General features: G+C 42.5%; 2 protein-coding genes across 7 annotated transcripts in view; both read right to left on the reverse strand.

Annotated features, from left to right (window-relative positions):
• The window catches only part of LOC134211743 (uncharacterized), a 39,398-nt gene that overhangs the window by 10,106 nt on the left and 11,731 nt on the right, over positions 1-17,561 (reverse strand). The gene's annotated exons all lie outside the window — the stretch shown is intronic.
• The window catches only part of LOC134211740 (scavenger receptor class B member 1), a 152,212-nt gene that overhangs the window by 5,219 nt on the left and 129,432 nt on the right, over positions 1-17,561 (reverse strand). For all 5 annotated transcript variants that reach the window (XM_062688912.1, XM_062688909.1, XM_062688911.1 and 2 more), the window contains 2 exons: positions 16,774-17,173; positions 16,471-16,718 (listed from right to left, as the gene is read on the reverse strand). In XM_062688912.1, coding sequence (XP_062544896.1) covers positions 16,471-16,718; positions 16,774-17,173 — 648 coding nt within the window. The remainder of the gene's footprint in view (positions 1-16,470; positions 16,719-16,773; positions 17,174-17,561) is intronic.

Below are 17,561 nucleotides of genomic sequence, written 5' to 3' on the forward strand. Positions count from 1 at the left end.
AGCGGGTAACCCTCATCGACATTGCTGTACCGCTAGACCATAATGTCCAAACAACATTCTCCAACAAGATAACGAAGTACCACGACTTGGCGGAGGAGTTGAAGCAGATGTGGCACCTGGAGGACGTGCGTATAATTCCGGTTGTTATCTCATCAACAGGAATCGTCCCGAAATCTCTTCTGAGATACTTAGGAGAGCTGGAACTATCTCATAACCTCCATAGCATCCAAAAGACAGTGGTTCTTGGAACTTGCAGCATCGTAAGAAGATTCCTAAACCACCATAACTAATACATCTGGTGCAAACGTTTATTATAGGATTATAAGTCAACCAGCGAATGAGATCCACAGAGCCCAATCCCCTTTGGCATTCAGATTGCCCGGGGTAGGTGAAAATTCCCAGTACGCTTGCTGAAGAAGTGCCACAACTCTTTAATGATAATAAAAAGAGAGAAAACTATGCATAAGTAATGAAAAAACGTTTAGTTTTATTATCACGGTGATATTGTTTCAGGAATCTCAAAATCTACCTACTAATCAAGAGAAGACAGTCATTGGTATGATCGGATCTGATGTACCAGACGATAAGGCAGCATACGTCGTTGCAGACGTCGCTGGAATAAGAGCCCGTTTCTTCATAGACTCCGGTGGGCAGGTGAATACGATTACACCGGAGTCCTTCAACGCCATGCTACAGAATGATACCGCGAAACGAAACTTGCACGAACTTCAGTATTGATCGGACAAGGTATTACGAGCATATGCTATACAGGGAAATATAGATGTCTTAGCTACATTCTCAGCAGAGCTCTATGTTTCCGATGAAAGACCTTTGAATACTGAGAAGTTTTACGTAGTGCGAGAAACGAAGGCACTTCTTGGTTTCAATACTGCTGTACGATATAGTTTGTTGCGAATTGGCCTGGAGGTTTCTGTCCAAGGAAACACAAGCTCAGACTGGAGATGCGAATTCAAACTGAATGCCGTACAAGCGGAACCTCGGAGAGAATTTCCAAAATTCAATATTCCGGAGGTGGCTTTGAAGTATGACAAAACCATGCCACCTTCCAGAAACGTTTATATCCATATTCCAGCAGCTTTCAAAGAGTTGACAAGCCAAAAACTCGAAGAATTAAGAGATACTGTTATAATTGAAAATGTAACTAAGGAAATGGATAAAAGTTTCTGCTCATCATTGCTAGTGATCCCTAAGGTAAAGTCGGATATCAGACTTGTCATCGATCTACGGGGCCCAAATAAATGCTTCTTCAGAACGCCTTTTAAGATCCCGACGTTTAAGTCAATTCTGTTGCAGTTTACTTACTTACTTATGGATCCTGTACACCTCCGGTGGTGCAAAGGGCCGACTTGAAAGATCTCCATCCTGAGCGTTGCCCGGCTATCGCTTTAACCTGTTGCCAGGTTAGATTTCGGTCGACTTCTTTTATTTCTTTATTGAGACTTCGCCGCCATGAGCCTCTGGGTCTGCCTTTGCTGCAATGTCCCACTGGGTTCCAGTCTAATGCTTGTTTACAGATTTCGTTTTTGCCCCTTCGTAGATTGTGGCCGACCCAGCCCCACTTCCGATTCCGAATTTCTGTTGCTATCGGCCTCTGGTGACAACGACGATGGAGCTCGTTGTTTGAGATCCAGTTGTGAGGCCACCAGGCCCCAATTATATACCGCAGGCATCTGTTAATGAACACCTGCAGCCGTTGAGTGTTCTCCACTGATACACACCATGTTTCGCTAGCGTATAACAGCACAGATTTCACGTTAGAGTTGAAAATTCGTATTTTGGTGCGTTCACTTATCTGCCTGTTTTTCCAGATATTTCTTAAACTCGCAAAGGCAGCCCTTGCTTTCTTGATCCGTGCGCAGGGAATCAATTTTTCTGAAATGCGCTTGCGAAACAAGCGACAAAAGAGAACCAACGACAAAGCTTTGTTTTTGTCGGAGATAATAATGACAAACATCCTTGGGCGTGCCTCATTGGCAAGTTGTGCCAATTTACCGTGCTGGGCTAGGGTTAAAACGTTCTATGCTCCTATTCGTGTCCGTTGTTTCGCGCTAAGAGTCGTCGCCGTAAAATCAGTCCGTATCAGGGTTTGCAGAAATCGCTCTCAATAGATAACGAACAACGATAAAAGAGATAAGAAAATTATTTTGAGCTTTTTAGTGGAATGTTTTCACCTGTCATAAGACGAGTTTAAACAATCCCATTGAATTCCACCACTTAATTGTATCCTGACAGATACGTATTTCGACCTCAACAGTAAGGTTGTCTTCAGTGTCTCGTACTTGACTCGACTTGAAGAAAATGATCGCAGCTTACACTATTCATACTATGCGTAGGTATAATAATTTATCTAGGTACTTATCTTACTACGGTGCTTATTTCTACTCGCTTGATGCGCTTAATGCTTAGGTATAAACTTGAAGAGCCAGGAGCTACCATTTCCTTGATCTTTATTCAACAACCGCGTTTGTACCTGTCGGTAGATTTCCAAGCTCTCAGCAACATCAAGTTTCCACGGAGAAGAGACATTTCTTAAAATTTTAATGTTTGATGTCGTAATTGAATTTACAATTAAGTGGTGGAATTCAATGGGATTGATAAAAGAGAGGCAAAAACTGTTCCGAATCATAACAAGCCATGATAACAAATTTATCAAACTTGTATACAAGTGCGAAAAAACAGAATCGGATAGGCAATCCCCACAGAAAAATGATGATTTTTGCTTTGTTTTCGCTCCTTTCGTGTTGGTTACTGCACAGCTGTGTAGAACAAGTTGAAATGCATCATCAAAGTCAGTGCTCCCTACATTTGGAGCTTTCTAAAAGAAATTTGTCATGGGGTATAACACCCCGAATCAGTTCTCTCTCATGACAGCTTGCGAAAAAAGTTTCTTGCGGTATCCCTGGTCCGTATTCTTTCATTATCGGATTCTCGAACAAAATGATGTTTCGGGAGCAGTAGGTTGTTGGCCCAAGGTTCCATATACACCGGGATGGGACTGCCATCTTAGGTATAGCTTCCGGGGAATAGCATTTCATACTCAGCCGCTGGATGCCAGAACAAACGCTGTTGGAGCCGCACCTCCTTGGTGGACAGACGCTCGATCAGTCGGGTCAAATTTGTTCAAAGTCCCACCCAACACCAGGACTAGGCTAGTGCGCTTTGAGCGGCACACGGTCGCTTTGATAGGGCCTGCTTGGGGAGACATGCAGCTTTTTATAGAAGTTCAACAGGACCCAATGTCGAACTCCACCACATCCTAGGCAGACCCCACAGGACGCATCCTCTCACTCTAGCTGATGTCAGAAGGATAACAGTGCCCATGCTGCACTACCAGCTAAGTACGCAACCCTTAGCTGGCTGTCAATTGTCATCGGAAGACCCGTGGAAGCGTGAGTATTGGAACTTGTGCGGACCAGAGCTATGTTAGGCGCCCCTTCCCGGATGTCAACTCACCATTTCGCAGTCCTGTTGCAGTTGCATGGTGAAAAATTCTTTTCTACGATCGATTGGAAGGACGCTTTCTTCCATATTGAGCTACAAAAAAATTCCAGGCCCCTTACAAACTTCTTTGCCGGCGACGCGCTTTACAGATGCTGCCGTTTACCATTTGGGTTAACAAACGCTCCGGATATTGTCGGCGTAGCACCAACTTAGAATTCGGAAGTCGGGACTTCCGAACCGAACTATCTTCCGAAGTTTTAGCTTGAGCTTGATTGACTGCTCGTAGTTGCTACTCTATTATGACCAGATCAGCTGTTCTTGCACAGAGAACCAACAGATGTTAGCTTGGGACTAGCACACATCTTAAATGTACAAGTACTGGTGATCTCATTTGTTACGTCATACTGGCGCCTGCCACGTCAGAATGCAAGTCAATGTAGGGAAGGGGGAGGAAATGATGATGCAATCACTCGCCCACCACGAGTTCATGCGGAATTCGTTGGAATTTTTGGGTTAGGTTCGAGAGGCAGAGGTCCGTCTTGGTTAACGAGCTGCCAATGTGATAGATAGGAGAAGTCAACTGATGGAATTTCTTATTGGATGTAGCAAACGAGCTCTATAAGTTCATTTCCAATTCTAGCAGATTACTGTTAGAATACTCAAGTTGAAGGTATAGGAATAGTAACGGAAACGGTATGGAAGTCCATTTCCAGTTCTAGCGATTGCTAGAACATGAGAGATATAGAGAAAGATACAAAGTAGGAGAATGCAACGGACCTGGGATTGAACCCACGACCTCCTGCGTATGAGGCAGAAGCAGTAACCATATGACTACCAAGCCCGGTCCGAACTTTCTCCCGAAGTTTTATCTGTTAAACTAATTGATGCATTGTTCAGCGCATCTTTAGGCGTATCTAGCGCACTACTTCCGAAGTTGGAAAAGTTGCCTGTATCTGGAAAACTTCCAACTTCGGTATAAAAAGCGGTCTAACTTTTATCCGGATAGACAATATATTCCAGGAAGTTATGCAAACGGTAATTCTTTCGGAATGCGAAGGAACGGTCAATAACCTGGACGATGTCATGGTATTCGGCCGAACTAAGGAGGAACACGATCGGAACCTACAGAATGTATTAAAGAGACTGGAGCATCACAATGTGATGATAAACCAAGAAAAGTGTTCATTCGGGATGGAAGTAGTCAAATTTCTTGGCTTCACAGTGTCGAACGAAGGTTGGCAGATCGAGAATGAGAAAATCAGCGCCATCAAGGAAGTACGGAAGCCTGAATCGGTACCAGAGGTAAAAAGCTTCCTGGGGTTTATCACGTTTATCGACAGATTCATCCCTCAAAGAGCAGACAGGACTCGCTACTTGCGGGAATTGTCCAACTCCAATGTTTTTTATTGGAACCAAGACCTATAGGATGAATTCCAATATCTGAAGCCTAGTGCGTGGAAACATATCAAGACCCTTGGCTACTTCAATCGTGAAGACTCAACGGAGTTGTTCGCGGACGCAACTCCATATGGACTCGAGGCCGTTTTGGTTTAGTATGATGCGGAATCAAAACCACGAATCATGGTTTGGGGCGTTGAGCGATTTGCGATATCTATTAAATATGCAACAGTGTTAAATACAACACTGGAGAATGGTTATGTGTGCGCTGATATACATCATAAGTTAAATCTATGGATTTTTGCCAATAGATATGTGTGGATTTTAAGTAGTGTAGCTGAGTTTCATTGGAGTTCGTCCAAATTTTCCGGAACATCTTTTCGACATCAGCAACCACCATCACCTGACGGGTTCTACTCCGAAGGACGATCGATCTAAGGTCTTGCTGTACTACTGGTCCAGCATACAGCGCATAGTTGAGGCGTTGAGGGATATTTCAGTAGAAGTCTTACAGGAGGCATCAAATACCACTCTCACTTTGGTCGTGGTGCTCGTCTCCTTAAGGTCTGAGGGAAGCTCTCTCGCGGTAGAACGCTATTTTCGTACTAAAACGTCTATAACACGGAAATGGGAACGAATTTCGCTTATCCCAACTGACAATCTCTTTGAAATTTATCAAAGAATGTTCCTACAAAATTTCATGGACCTACTATTTCCCAAATTTGAATGAATGTCTCAATACTGAGCTATTGTACAACTGAAATTTTCGCTTCTCAGTACCTCTCTCCGATGATTTGAGGCACAAAGGAACCGAATTTCGCAAAACCCAACTGACAAAAGTTTTGAATTTTTCCAACGATCATTTTGATGTAATAAAAAGTATATGTCACCGCAATAAATTTTGCAGGAAGCTCTTTTTACTTCAACCAAGTTTTTAAATTCCATACAAAAGTTACCATTTCGGGAGAGCAGCCAACAGCACATTTTCTTGTGGCGCACGGCAGGAAAGGAGCGATGAGAGCGGTAGAAAGTCCGTCAACTTTGTATCTAGCGTGACACTAGAAAAAAGCGTATTCCTATTTGGGAACACGAGGATACCAAATATATAAATTGAAATCAAATATTGGAAACAAATAAGACAAATAGAACAAATAAGCAAAATAAAAGAGACAAATAAAGCAACTAAGACAAACAGTACAAATAAGATAATCAAGACAAATTCCTACGGAAGTCCCTCCAGGTATTCCTCCAGAAGTTCCTCCGGAAGTACCTCCAGAAGTACCTCTGGGAATTCCTCCGGAAGATCCTCCGTAAATTCCTCCAGGAAATCCTCACTCCAGAAGCTCCTCTAGGAAATCCTCCAGAAGTTCCTCCAGGAATTTCTTCTGAAGTTCCTTCAGGAATTACTCCGGAAGTTGCTCCAGTAATTCCTCCGGAAGTTCCTACAGTAAATCCTCCTGGAATTCCTCCGGAAGTTTCTACGAAAATTCCTCCAGGAGTTCCTTCGGAAGTTTCTCCAGGAATTACTCCAGAAGTTACTCCAGTAATTCCTCCGGAAGTTCCTCCTGGAATTCCTCCGGAAGTTCCTTCTGGAATTCCTTCGGAAGTTCCTCCAGAAATTCTTTCGGAAGTTTCTCCAGGAATTCCTTCAGAAGTTCTTCCAGGAATTTCTTCGGAAGTTTCTCCAGGAATTTCTCCCAAATTTATCCAGGAATTCTTTCGGAAGATCCTCCAGAAATTCTTTTGGAAGTTACTGCAGAAATTCCTTTGGAAGTTTCTCCAGGAATTCCTTCGGAAGTTTCTCCAGGAATTCCCTCGGAAGTTTCTCCAGGAATTCCTTCGGAAGTTTCTCCAGTAATTCCTTCGAAAGTTTCTCCAGGAATTCTTTCGGAAGTTTCTCCAGAAATTCCTTCGGAAGTTTCTCCAGGAATTCTTCCGAAGTACCTCTAGGAATTCCTCCGGAATTTCCTCTAGAAATCCTCTCCAGAAATTCCTTCGGATGTTCCTCCAGGAATTCCTTCGGAAGATCCTCCAGGAATTCCTTCGGAAGTTCCTCCTGGAATTCCTTCGGAAGTTCCTCCAGGAATTTCTTCGGAAGTTCCGCCAGGAATTCCTTCGAAAAATCCGACAAGAGTTCCTTCGGAAGTTCCTCCAGAAACTCTTTCGGAAGTTTCTCCAGGAATTCCTTCAGAAGTTCTTCCAGGAATTTCTTCGGAAGTTTCTCCAGGAATTTCTCCCAAATTTATCCAGGAGGAACTTCCGAAAAAAATCCTGGAACAACTTCCGAAGAAATTCCTGGAGGAACTTCCGAAGGAACTCTTGTCGGATTTTTCGAAGGAATTCCTGGCGGAGCTTCCGAAGAAATTCCTGGAGGAACTTCCGAAGGAATTCCAGGAGGAATTCCTGGAGGAACTTCCTGGAGGAACTTCCGGAGGAATTCCTGGAGGAACTTCCGGAGGAATTCCTGGAGGAACTTCCGGAGGAATTCCTGGAGGAACTTCCGGAGGAATTCCTGGAGGAACTTCCGGAGGAATTCCTGGAGGAACTTCGGAGGAATTCCTGGAGGAACTTCCGGAGGAATTCCTGGAGGAACTTCCGGAGGAATTCCTGGAGGAACTTCCGGAGGAATTCCTGGAGGAACTTCCGGAGGAATTCCTGGAGGAACTTCCGGAGGAATTCCTGGAGGAACTTCCGGAGGAATTCCTGGAGGAACTTCCGGAGGAATTCCTGGAGGAACTTCCGGAGGAATTCCTGGAGGAACTTCCGGAGGAATTCCTGGAGGAACTTCCGGAGGAATTCCTGGAGGAACTTCCGGAGGAATTCCTGGAGGAACTTCCGGAGGAATTCCTGGAGGAACTTCCGAGGAATTCCTGGAGGAACTTCCGGAGGAATTCCTGGAGGAACTTCCGGAGGAATTCCTGGAGGAACTTCCGGAGGAATTCCTGGAGGAACTTCCGGAGGAATTCCTGGAGGAACTTCCGGAGGAATTCCTGGAGGAACTTCCGGAGGAATTCCTGAGGAACTTCCGGAGGAATTCCTGGAGGAACTTCCGGAGGAATTCCTGGAGGAACTTCCGGAGGAATTCCTGGAGGAACTTCCGGAGGAATTCCTGGAGGAACTTCCGGAGGAATTCCTGGAGGAACTTCCGGAGGAATTCCTGGAGGAACTTCCGGAGGAATTCCTGGAGGAACTTCCGGAGGAATTCCTGGAGGAACTTCCGGAGGAATTCCTGGAGGAACTTCCGGAGGAATTCCTGGAGGAACTTCCGGAGGAATTCCTGGAGGAACTTCCGGAGGAATTCCTGGAGGAACTTCGGAGGAATTCCTGGAGGAACTTCCGGAGGAATTCCTGGAGGAACTTCCGGAGGAATTCCTGGAGGAACTTCCGGAGGAATTCCTGGAGGAACTTCCGGAGGAATTCCTGGAGGAACTTCCGGAGGAATTCCTGGAGGAACTTCCGGAGGAATTCCTGGAGGAACTTCCGGAGGAATTCCTGGAGGAACTTCCGGAGGAATTCCTGGAGGAACTTCCGGAGGAATTCCTGGAGGAACTTCCGGAGGAATTCCTGGAGGAACTCCCGGAGGAACTTCCGGAGGAATTCCTGGAGGAACTTCCGGAGGAATTCCTGGAGGAACTTCCGGAGGAATTCCTGGAGGAACTTCCGGAGGAATTCCTGGAGGAACTTCCGGAGGAATTCCTGGAGGAACTTCTGAAAGATTTCTTGGAGGAACTTTCGTAGACAATTCCTGGAAGAACTTCCGAAGGAATTGCTGGAGGAAATTCCGGAGGAACTTTCGTAGACAATTCCTGGAAGAACTTCCGAAGGAATTGCTGGAGGAAATTCCGGAGGAACTTCCGAAGGAACTCCTGGAGGAACTTTCTTTATTTTTCTTCTTAGTCTTGTCTTATTTGTCTTATTTGTCTTATTTGTCTTATTTGTTTAATTTGTATTATTTGCCTTATTGGTCTTATTTGTCTTATTTGTCTTATTTGTCTTATTTGTCTTATTTGTCTTATTTGTCTTATTTGTCTTATTTGCCTTATTTGTCTTATTTGTCTTATTTGTCTTATTTGCCTTATTTGTCTTTTATTTGTCTTATTTGTCTTATTTGTCTTATTTGTTTTATTTGTCTTACTTGTCTTATTTGTCTTATCTATCTTATTTGTCTTATTTGTTTAATTTGTATTATTTGCCTTATTTGTCTTATTTGTCTTATTTGTCTTATTTGTCTTATTTGTCTTATTTGTCTTATTTGTCTTATTTGTCTTATTTGTCTTATTTGTCTTATTTGTCTTATTTGTCTTATTTGTCTTACTTGTCTCATTTGTTTTATTTGTCTTATTTGTCTTATTTGTCTTATTTGTCTTATTTGTCTTATTTGTCTTATTTGTCTTATTTGTCTTATTTGTCTTATTTGTCTTATTTGTCTTATTTGTCTTATTTGTCTTATTTGTCTTATTTGTCTTATTTGTCTTATTTGTCTTATTTGTCTTATTTGTCTTATTTACCTTATTTGTCTTATTTGTCTTATTTGTCTTACTTGTTTTATTTGTCTTATTTGTCTTATTTGTCTTATTTGTCTTATTTGTCTTATTTGTCTTATTTGTCTTATTTGTCTTATTTGTCTCATTTGTCTTATTTGTCTTATTTGTCTTATTTGTCTTATTTGTTTTATTTGTCTTACTTGTCTTACTTGTCTTATTTGTCTTATTTGTCTTATTTGTCTTATTTGTCTTATTTGTCTTATTTGTCTTATTTGTCTTATTTGTCTTATTTGTCTTACTTACACCAGCACCACTGTTTTCACCCAAATACTTTTCAAAGCTTGTGTGGAAACCTTGTTCAGAAATCCTCCTACGATATTTTCTAATGTTGTTCTAGAAACGACTCATGTTTTCATTTTCCAAAACCAGCTGGAGTTTGTTTATTTTGATTTCCTCTTTGCGTGATTGGTCGGCGCTGCTGCTGTTCTCTCTCCGAACCACTGCGTGAATAATGTCTTCCCCATTGTTGCCAATTCCTTTTGGTCCTTGTTTACGGCAAATTCTAAAGCATTTGATAAGCAACTGCATAATGATGAAATAATTTTGGCCACACTGACATTCTGGCGGGCTGAATTGGGCAATTTTCTCTCTCAGAGAGTGCTACCACGTGCTTTTTTAACGGAAAACCCTTCCCTCAGACCTTAATAACCGGATGATGTGGCAGAAAACACCGTTTGACTGTCATATCATCAGGTTCGTCCACCTTTCGCATGTGACCGAGATTGATATATTCGGTCATAAACTCGCTGTACTGCCTCTGTAGATCAGGATCTTTCGCCAACCTTCGCTCTACAGCTCGTAATCGCCTCAATGCGATGTCTTTCGATTCACCAATTTTCGCCAGCACTTCAGTGTTCTTTGGGAGGGTAACTGTGTAATCCGTTTCTCGCTTCACCGTGTTTTCGAACAGCTCTTCGCAGCGGCCTTCTGAGAGTGTTTGTTGACGGCTCCCACTTCCTCGCAGGACCAAAACCGTGCCATTATCTCTTCCAGATCGTCCGACACTGCCATGTTGCAGGAGTATCTAGTCGCCTGACTATCCGATGTGACTTACAATACAGACAGGCTCTTGCCTAATTGAATTTCTCTTCCTGACGGGAAGAAGGTGAAGAAAGCTTGGATGCTCAATACCAAATCGATATTCCTCGACCGGAAAAACTCTGGATCCGCCAGCTCGATGTCTACAGGTATGTCCCATCCACTTGCCTGAATAGTGGACATTGGCAGGCTCGCTGTGACCTTCGGTAACACAAGGAATTCCATAGATCGAGCGTACGACGAAACGCGGGACTTGACGACAGCTTTAATTTTGTGCGATGCCTTTATTCCGGACTGCCCGATGCCCTGAATCGAAATGTTGGCTTTCTGTACGGAAACGCTCATCGCCTGGCATAGTTTAGTTGAGATAAAGTTGCACTCTGACCCTGAATCCAGAAGTGCTTGTGCTGAGTAGCGACATTCTACATCGTCTTCGATCACTACGACAGCTGTAGCCAAGAGAACTTGGGATGACACACACTGCGCCGCGTTGGAAGAAGTAGATTCGACCGCTGAAGCATTCGCTGCCCTCGACCTTGCGCTTGTACTACCCCGTTTCGGACTCCCTCCTGGGGGATCCTTGGCTACCCTTGCGTTCTCCTCCCTTTGAAGGAAAGTAACGGTGTCGACCCTTACAATGCCAACAGGAGAATTTTAACCACGCTTGAGACAATTGCGGCAGAGGGATTCCGCACGCAAAAATGATTCCCTACTGGACAACGACAGCTTCAAAAACGATGGACACGTGTGAAGTCCATGTATCTGCGCACACGATGGACACTTAGCGTTGTTAGACTGTACGGCGTTGTTGCTGATCTTCCCTGAAAACGGCCTTCTCCTGGTAGGTAGCGGCTGCTCGACAACTTTTGACTCCGCCTTCACTGGTAGAGCTTCGAGAATTTGGATTCTACGCTGCAGGAACTCCAGCAAGTCCCTTATCTGCCCATGATCACATAGTTGACGTGTAAGCCAAAATGACCAAAACACACTTTTTTGCGGATATGGATTCTTCGTACGGTTATACATATGCTCCATGAAAAAATATGCATGTTTTGTTCGGAAACATTCGAGTTATAGCGATAATTGTTTTTGGAAAAATGGTCATTTGATCGCATAAGTTGACGTACCTCCATTATGGTGCTGCAATATGGTGCAAAAACCTGTCTCATATTTTTTCGACATTCACAATCCACTAATTAAGCACAACATAGGTTTTCGTTTTACTTTGTCGTATTTCAGCACTACTTTATGGTTTGGGCGTGACTGATTTTTTATTCAAAAATTCTTGTTAAATCCACGGTATAATCCAACAAAATAAGCTTTCATCCATCGAGATGTAGGTCTGGAGATAAATAAACGACGAAAAATAAAGCAATGCTAATTTTATTTGCAAATTGCAATATACGTAAAAGGCTATGTAGTTTTCTCTCAAAAACAATTTTTATAGAAGGCCCGTGTGTGCGTGTGTTTGTGTGAGTGTGCATGTATGTCTATGCGCGTATATAATAATAAGATGATATCTATTCTACATATCACAAAGAATCGTGGTTCCAAAAATATACACGAGTCTACCAAATAAACCGACCCGGTGACAAGCGCGGTGTCATCATCATCAATAGACATAGACCGCTGTCATCATTGAAACGCAGTATGAAAAAAAAATTATAGCCCAGGACATCCTGGCTACGATCTGGCGATGGGCTAAACAATAGGATGTCAGTAGCCTGAAATAAACGAATTTTGAAAAAAAAAATCTTTGCGCAGAATACTCCCTCAAGCGATTTGTTTGCGACAAGTTTCATCAACAGTCCCATTGTTTCCTAAAAGTGGCCAAGTCAAACTATGGCATATTTATGGCTACGCCCAATAAACATTGGAGGTGGGTAAAGCGCTTATATGACCAAAAATTGTCTTGTTCAGCTAAAAAAATAGCTTAATTGTTTGTTGGGCGGTGTAAAAAAATATAGCCAGAAAATTGCTCTGGTGGGGTGGGGTGTTCTGAAAATTTTGTCTTTGAGGGGGGGGGGGGGTTATGACCAAAACCACTCCCGTGGCTACGCCCCTGATTCAACGGCAACAGACCCGGCAACGAATAAAGGACAACGATTGGAAAGTCGGATCTTGGAACGTGAGAACTTTGAATGAACCCGCACGTGTTGGGCTCCTGGCTCGTGAGCTGCAGAAGGTCGAAGTGAGTGTGGCAGCAATCAAGGAAATACGGTGGCCCAGAACTGGAGAACGTGAATTCCGGGCGGTGGGTCCCATCGCGAACATTTCAGCAGACCTTTAGACCTTTAGACGGATTGAAGTAGAGTGATGCACTTTCGAATTTATTGTTCAACATTGCACTCGAAGGTGCTATTAGGAGATCTGGCGTGCAGAGGAACGGCACTATCATCACACGGTCGCATATGCTCCTAGGTTTTGCGGACGACATCGACCTTATTGGAATCGATCGCAGAGCAGTAGTGAAGGCTTTTGTTCCACTGAAGAGGGAGACGGCGAGGATAGGCTTAACCATTAACCCTACCAAAACAAACTACATGGTGGCAGATAGAGATAGGGGAAGACCTAGTGGTGTTGGTGCAGAGGTAGTGCTTGATGGGGATGTGTTTGAAGTTGTTGAAGAATTTGTTTATCTTCAAACGCTTGTGACATTGACAATGACGTTTCCCGTGAAATGAAAAGCCGTATTGCTGTTGCGAATAGGGCATTAACGGAGTGCTGCGTACAATACTCCGGGGGAGGGGGGAGTGACTAGAAAATGTTGTGGCGCAGACGCATGAATCATGAGCTGTATCAAGTATTGCCGATTTCACCAATTTGAAGAGTTAGGGTAAAATACCCAATAGTGGACCCCCTAGTAGCGAAATTTTGCTCTTTTTGTCATAAGGAATGGAAATTTTCAACATATTAATTCTGCTTGACATCTAATACCAAGTTCTGCATCTCTTCTTCACGATACATACATAAAACACTCAAAAACACGACGTTATTCGTTGAAATTATCATTTTAAAGTCTGACTGAATTGGCCCTATAGTAGACCCCCTGGGGGTCCATAATAGGAATTTGCTTCCCTATAGTCGACACTTCATTTGATTTTTATGTTCCGTTTCGGGACGTTCTTCTTCCCTATTATGGACCCCCCAAAATTTTCCTATAATGGACACTCTCGTGTTTATTTTTTATAGAATTGTAAAAAATCATTTATTTTTACTTTCCATAGTATTTCCAATGCATGTAATCAAATCATAGGACTGTAAGGTAGGTTCTTCTGATGGAATTTCATAGCAAAATGTTTACATTGTGCTGTAATAATGCAAAAATGGCTGGAGGGTCCACTATTGGGCACTTTACCCTATGTGTAGATTGTGACTTGCCCGCTTCTTTTTCTCACACTCACTCTCATTTCGGGTTGATCGATTTTTGTTACTGAAATTTACCCAATTATAACCCATTACTCATTAGTCACAAGTAAGCGTGTACACTAAATCGATTCCCGCCATGATTTGACGTCTATTTGTTTTCAGATTGAGCACTCACACACAAATATTATAAATTCAGTAGAAAACCGAATTATAGCCGCTAACGAAGTTGGATTTTTCTCACAATCCATACGTTAAACCAAATTTCGGAAGTGGTGCGCTGTATAGCACATCACCAAATGAAAACAGCGCACCACTTCCGAAGTTAGGTTTAACCTATGGAGTGTGAGAAAAATCCAACTTCGTTAGCGGCTATAACTCGGCTTTGCACTGAATTGATAATATTATACACGGAAAATCAAACTTTTTTGAGTGTATTGAGTGTGAGAAAAAGATGACTGTAAGAAAAAAAATCTCGCAAAACTCTTACACTACTAAAAATCCACTCATATTTATTGGCAAAAATCCATAGACGATTGCACGAGCCAAAAACTCCATATAAAAAAACATAAACATTGCCCTCATGAAACTTCACTCGCCATTCCAACACGGGTAAAAAAAATTTGTCAATGCGTTGTCGCAGAACTGCGTATTTACCTCCTTCGATTGGGTGGGGGAGTTCTTTACAACACTGGCTTGGTAAATGGGTGATCCGTATCCCGTAACTCGTTCCCTAAGCCCCTCCTAGATGACGACGACGTATTCGTATTAGCAATCTCTCAGTCATCATGCATTAAGTAGGTAGCTGAGCATACGGGTGTGTTTATCATCTCCAATTCCCAACTTGCCCGTTGTTTAGCCTTCTCCGATTGAAACGTTTTCTGGTCAGCAGAAGAATAATCGTCTACGGTGCGAGTGCAGTTTGTGTCAGGGATGTATGCAAGAAGGGACCCAACAGACGTCATGATGCAATGGTTCATAGATTTAATTCATGATGTATATCAGCGCACACATAACCATTCTCCACGCGGATCACTAATAAAATATATATCCAAATAAACTTTATGTGTGGTCTCGAATTAGCAATTATTTAATTTATGTGTGGTTCTATATCGATTATATTAGGGTGGAGCTATTGTAAAAATTTATAACGGCGACACATATATCTTATACCGTGGACCCCCGATAATTTGAACGGTACCTCATTCAAATTAACGGGGTTCATTTTTAATTTGAACTTCTGGTTACTCTATTTGCATAAAAAAAACTGGTTTCTGGCTGCTCTCTTGGCTGGTTTGTTTGGATTCTGCATTCCGTTTCACGATGTTCCTTTTTTCTTTTCTCGATTCCACGTGTTAAATGACGTTTGAACCATTTTTAATTTGAACGATGTTCAAACGAACGGGGTTCAAATTAAAAAGTGTTCAGATTAAAAGCGGCCATATTACCGGGGGTCCACGGTATACATATTTTTGGCAGTGTGTGAAGTGCAAAAAGCGCAATATACAAAGAAGAAAATATTGTGATTCGTATAAAATACGGCAGACTTCAGTGGGCTGGTTACTTAGTGCGAATGTCGAAAGAAAGAATAGCGAAAACAATATTCCACAGAGAACCAGATAGGGGCCAGCGACTTCGTGGAAGGCCACGAACACGCTGGCTGCACGCGGTGGAATCGAACCTGCACTCAGCGAAATGGACTATCGAAATTGATAACTGGCGCCTTATGAATCTTCGACTGATTATTCCACCAACGGTGCTTTTTATACACAACACAGTTACCTTCCCGAGTATTCAAGCGTCGATGGGCGTGTGGTCTACATAGCGACCTCCCAACCCCAATGTCCATGGTTCGAACCCAGTCTGCCGCACTTTACTTTTTTTTAATGAAATCATCATTCATAAGGCAACATATTGAAATTCATACCGATTCCTTGTGGCAAATTTTCATAAGGCGTTTGATTAAAAATCATACGTCCATTTTCCTCAGTGTGGGGATCCTGATCGTTCGGGGAAACTGAAGGAACATCGCCCAAGACCGACGATTATGGAGCTCTACAATACGCCAGGCATAGGTGTATCGACGCTGTAGCCAACCAGGTATCCAGGTAGGTAGGTAATTGTTGGGAAAAAATGTTTGAATTTTGCTTGGCCACTATTAAATCCTAAACCGTACTGCAGAATCAATACTGTTGTCACTCCGAAATGTAACTCACTGCATAACGATCATTTGTCTAGAGCAGAGTGTATGTATTATCAATTCAGTGCAAAGCCGAGTTATAGCCGCTAACGAAGTTGGATTTTTCTCACAATCCATAGGTTAAACCTTACTTCGGAAGTGGTGCGCTGTTTTCATTTGGTGATGTGCTATACAGCGCACCACTTCCGAAATTTGGTTTAACGTATGGATTGTGAGATAAATCCAATTTCGATAGCGGCTATAATTCGGTTTTCTACTGAATTTATAATAATTAATTACATACACTGGTCTAGAGGATCTATATTAAAAATACACTAGAACAAAACTACTTTGGTTCTCCGTAAAACAGGGGGGATCATGTGTCTCAAGGGATCAAGTCTTCCCACCTTTCCCTACTCAGTCTTCGTCGGTCTCGATTAGAATGCTGTCAATGATGGAAAATAGATAAAATATCATAATTACGTATTCTATCCAGAACATAGGAAGAATCATTTCGCTGAACTTTTGGATATCAGCGGGAAATCCAGTTAAGTGCGGAATAACCAGGTTACTTTGCGTGCGTGCTCGTTGATCGATCGGTATGCCAAGTATTGGCTCGGCGATTGTGTAGCTGTAATGTTTATCATGGTCAGGATGCATTCCAGATATTTTCTTTGCCATGGATATGTTTCTTGCGAAATAATGTGGACTGGTGGCAGCTATAGGAAAATCTGCAAATATGATGTTATGAATAAATATGAAGCAATAATATTGAATTATGATCACCATTGTAGCATTTTGACATATCAGTCATGCCATCCTCGAGAAAACTGTTTTGTCCTTTATAACAGTCTTCGGAAAGATTAGCTAAGCGATCATATGAATGATCTGGAAGAATATATTCGTAGCCAAGTATTGGTCCTCGATGAACCTTTTTTTTGAAATATAAAGGCACAGCTCGACACAATGTTTTCCTCCAATAAACGATTACAGAATTTTCATCTAAATTTTGTTGATACAATGCTCCTTCGGAAGAGTTTACAATCGAAGCAAAGCAATCACCATTCTCTGGAATATATCCCGGTACAGTTTGGCGATTCCTGTAAGAGTTGATCATGAAAAACTGTTCATCTCCATGTTGCGCACCGTATCGCACATTTACTCTATCATCGTAATCGTTGTAAATCTGAAAATAGAAATAATTAGTTTTATTGGTGTTGCCTAATGAGCAGGTTGAAGTAGCTCGAAGTTTCTCCCACATTACTCTTTTGTGTCAACAAATCGAGCGGAATAATGGGAATAACCTCAGGCTACTTCAAGCTTCTCATTCTTCTTCTTCTTCTTCTTGGCATTACATCCCCACACTGGGACAGAGCCGCCTTGCAGATTAGTGTTCATTAAGCACTTCCACAGTTATTAACTGCGAGGTTTCTAAGCCAAGTTACCATTTTTGCATTCGCATATCAGTTGGCTAACACGATGATACTTTTATGCCCAGGTAAGTCGAGACAATATCCAATCCGAAAATTGTCTAGACCGGCACCGGGAATCGAACCCAGCCACCCTCAGCATGG

The sequence above is a fragment of the Armigeres subalbatus genome, chromosome 2, assembly GCF_024139115.2.
Source record: "Armigeres subalbatus isolate Guangzhou_Male chromosome 2, GZ_Asu_2, whole genome shotgun sequence".
NCBI lineage: Eukaryota > Metazoa > Arthropoda > Insecta > Diptera > Culicidae > Armigeres > Armigeres subalbatus.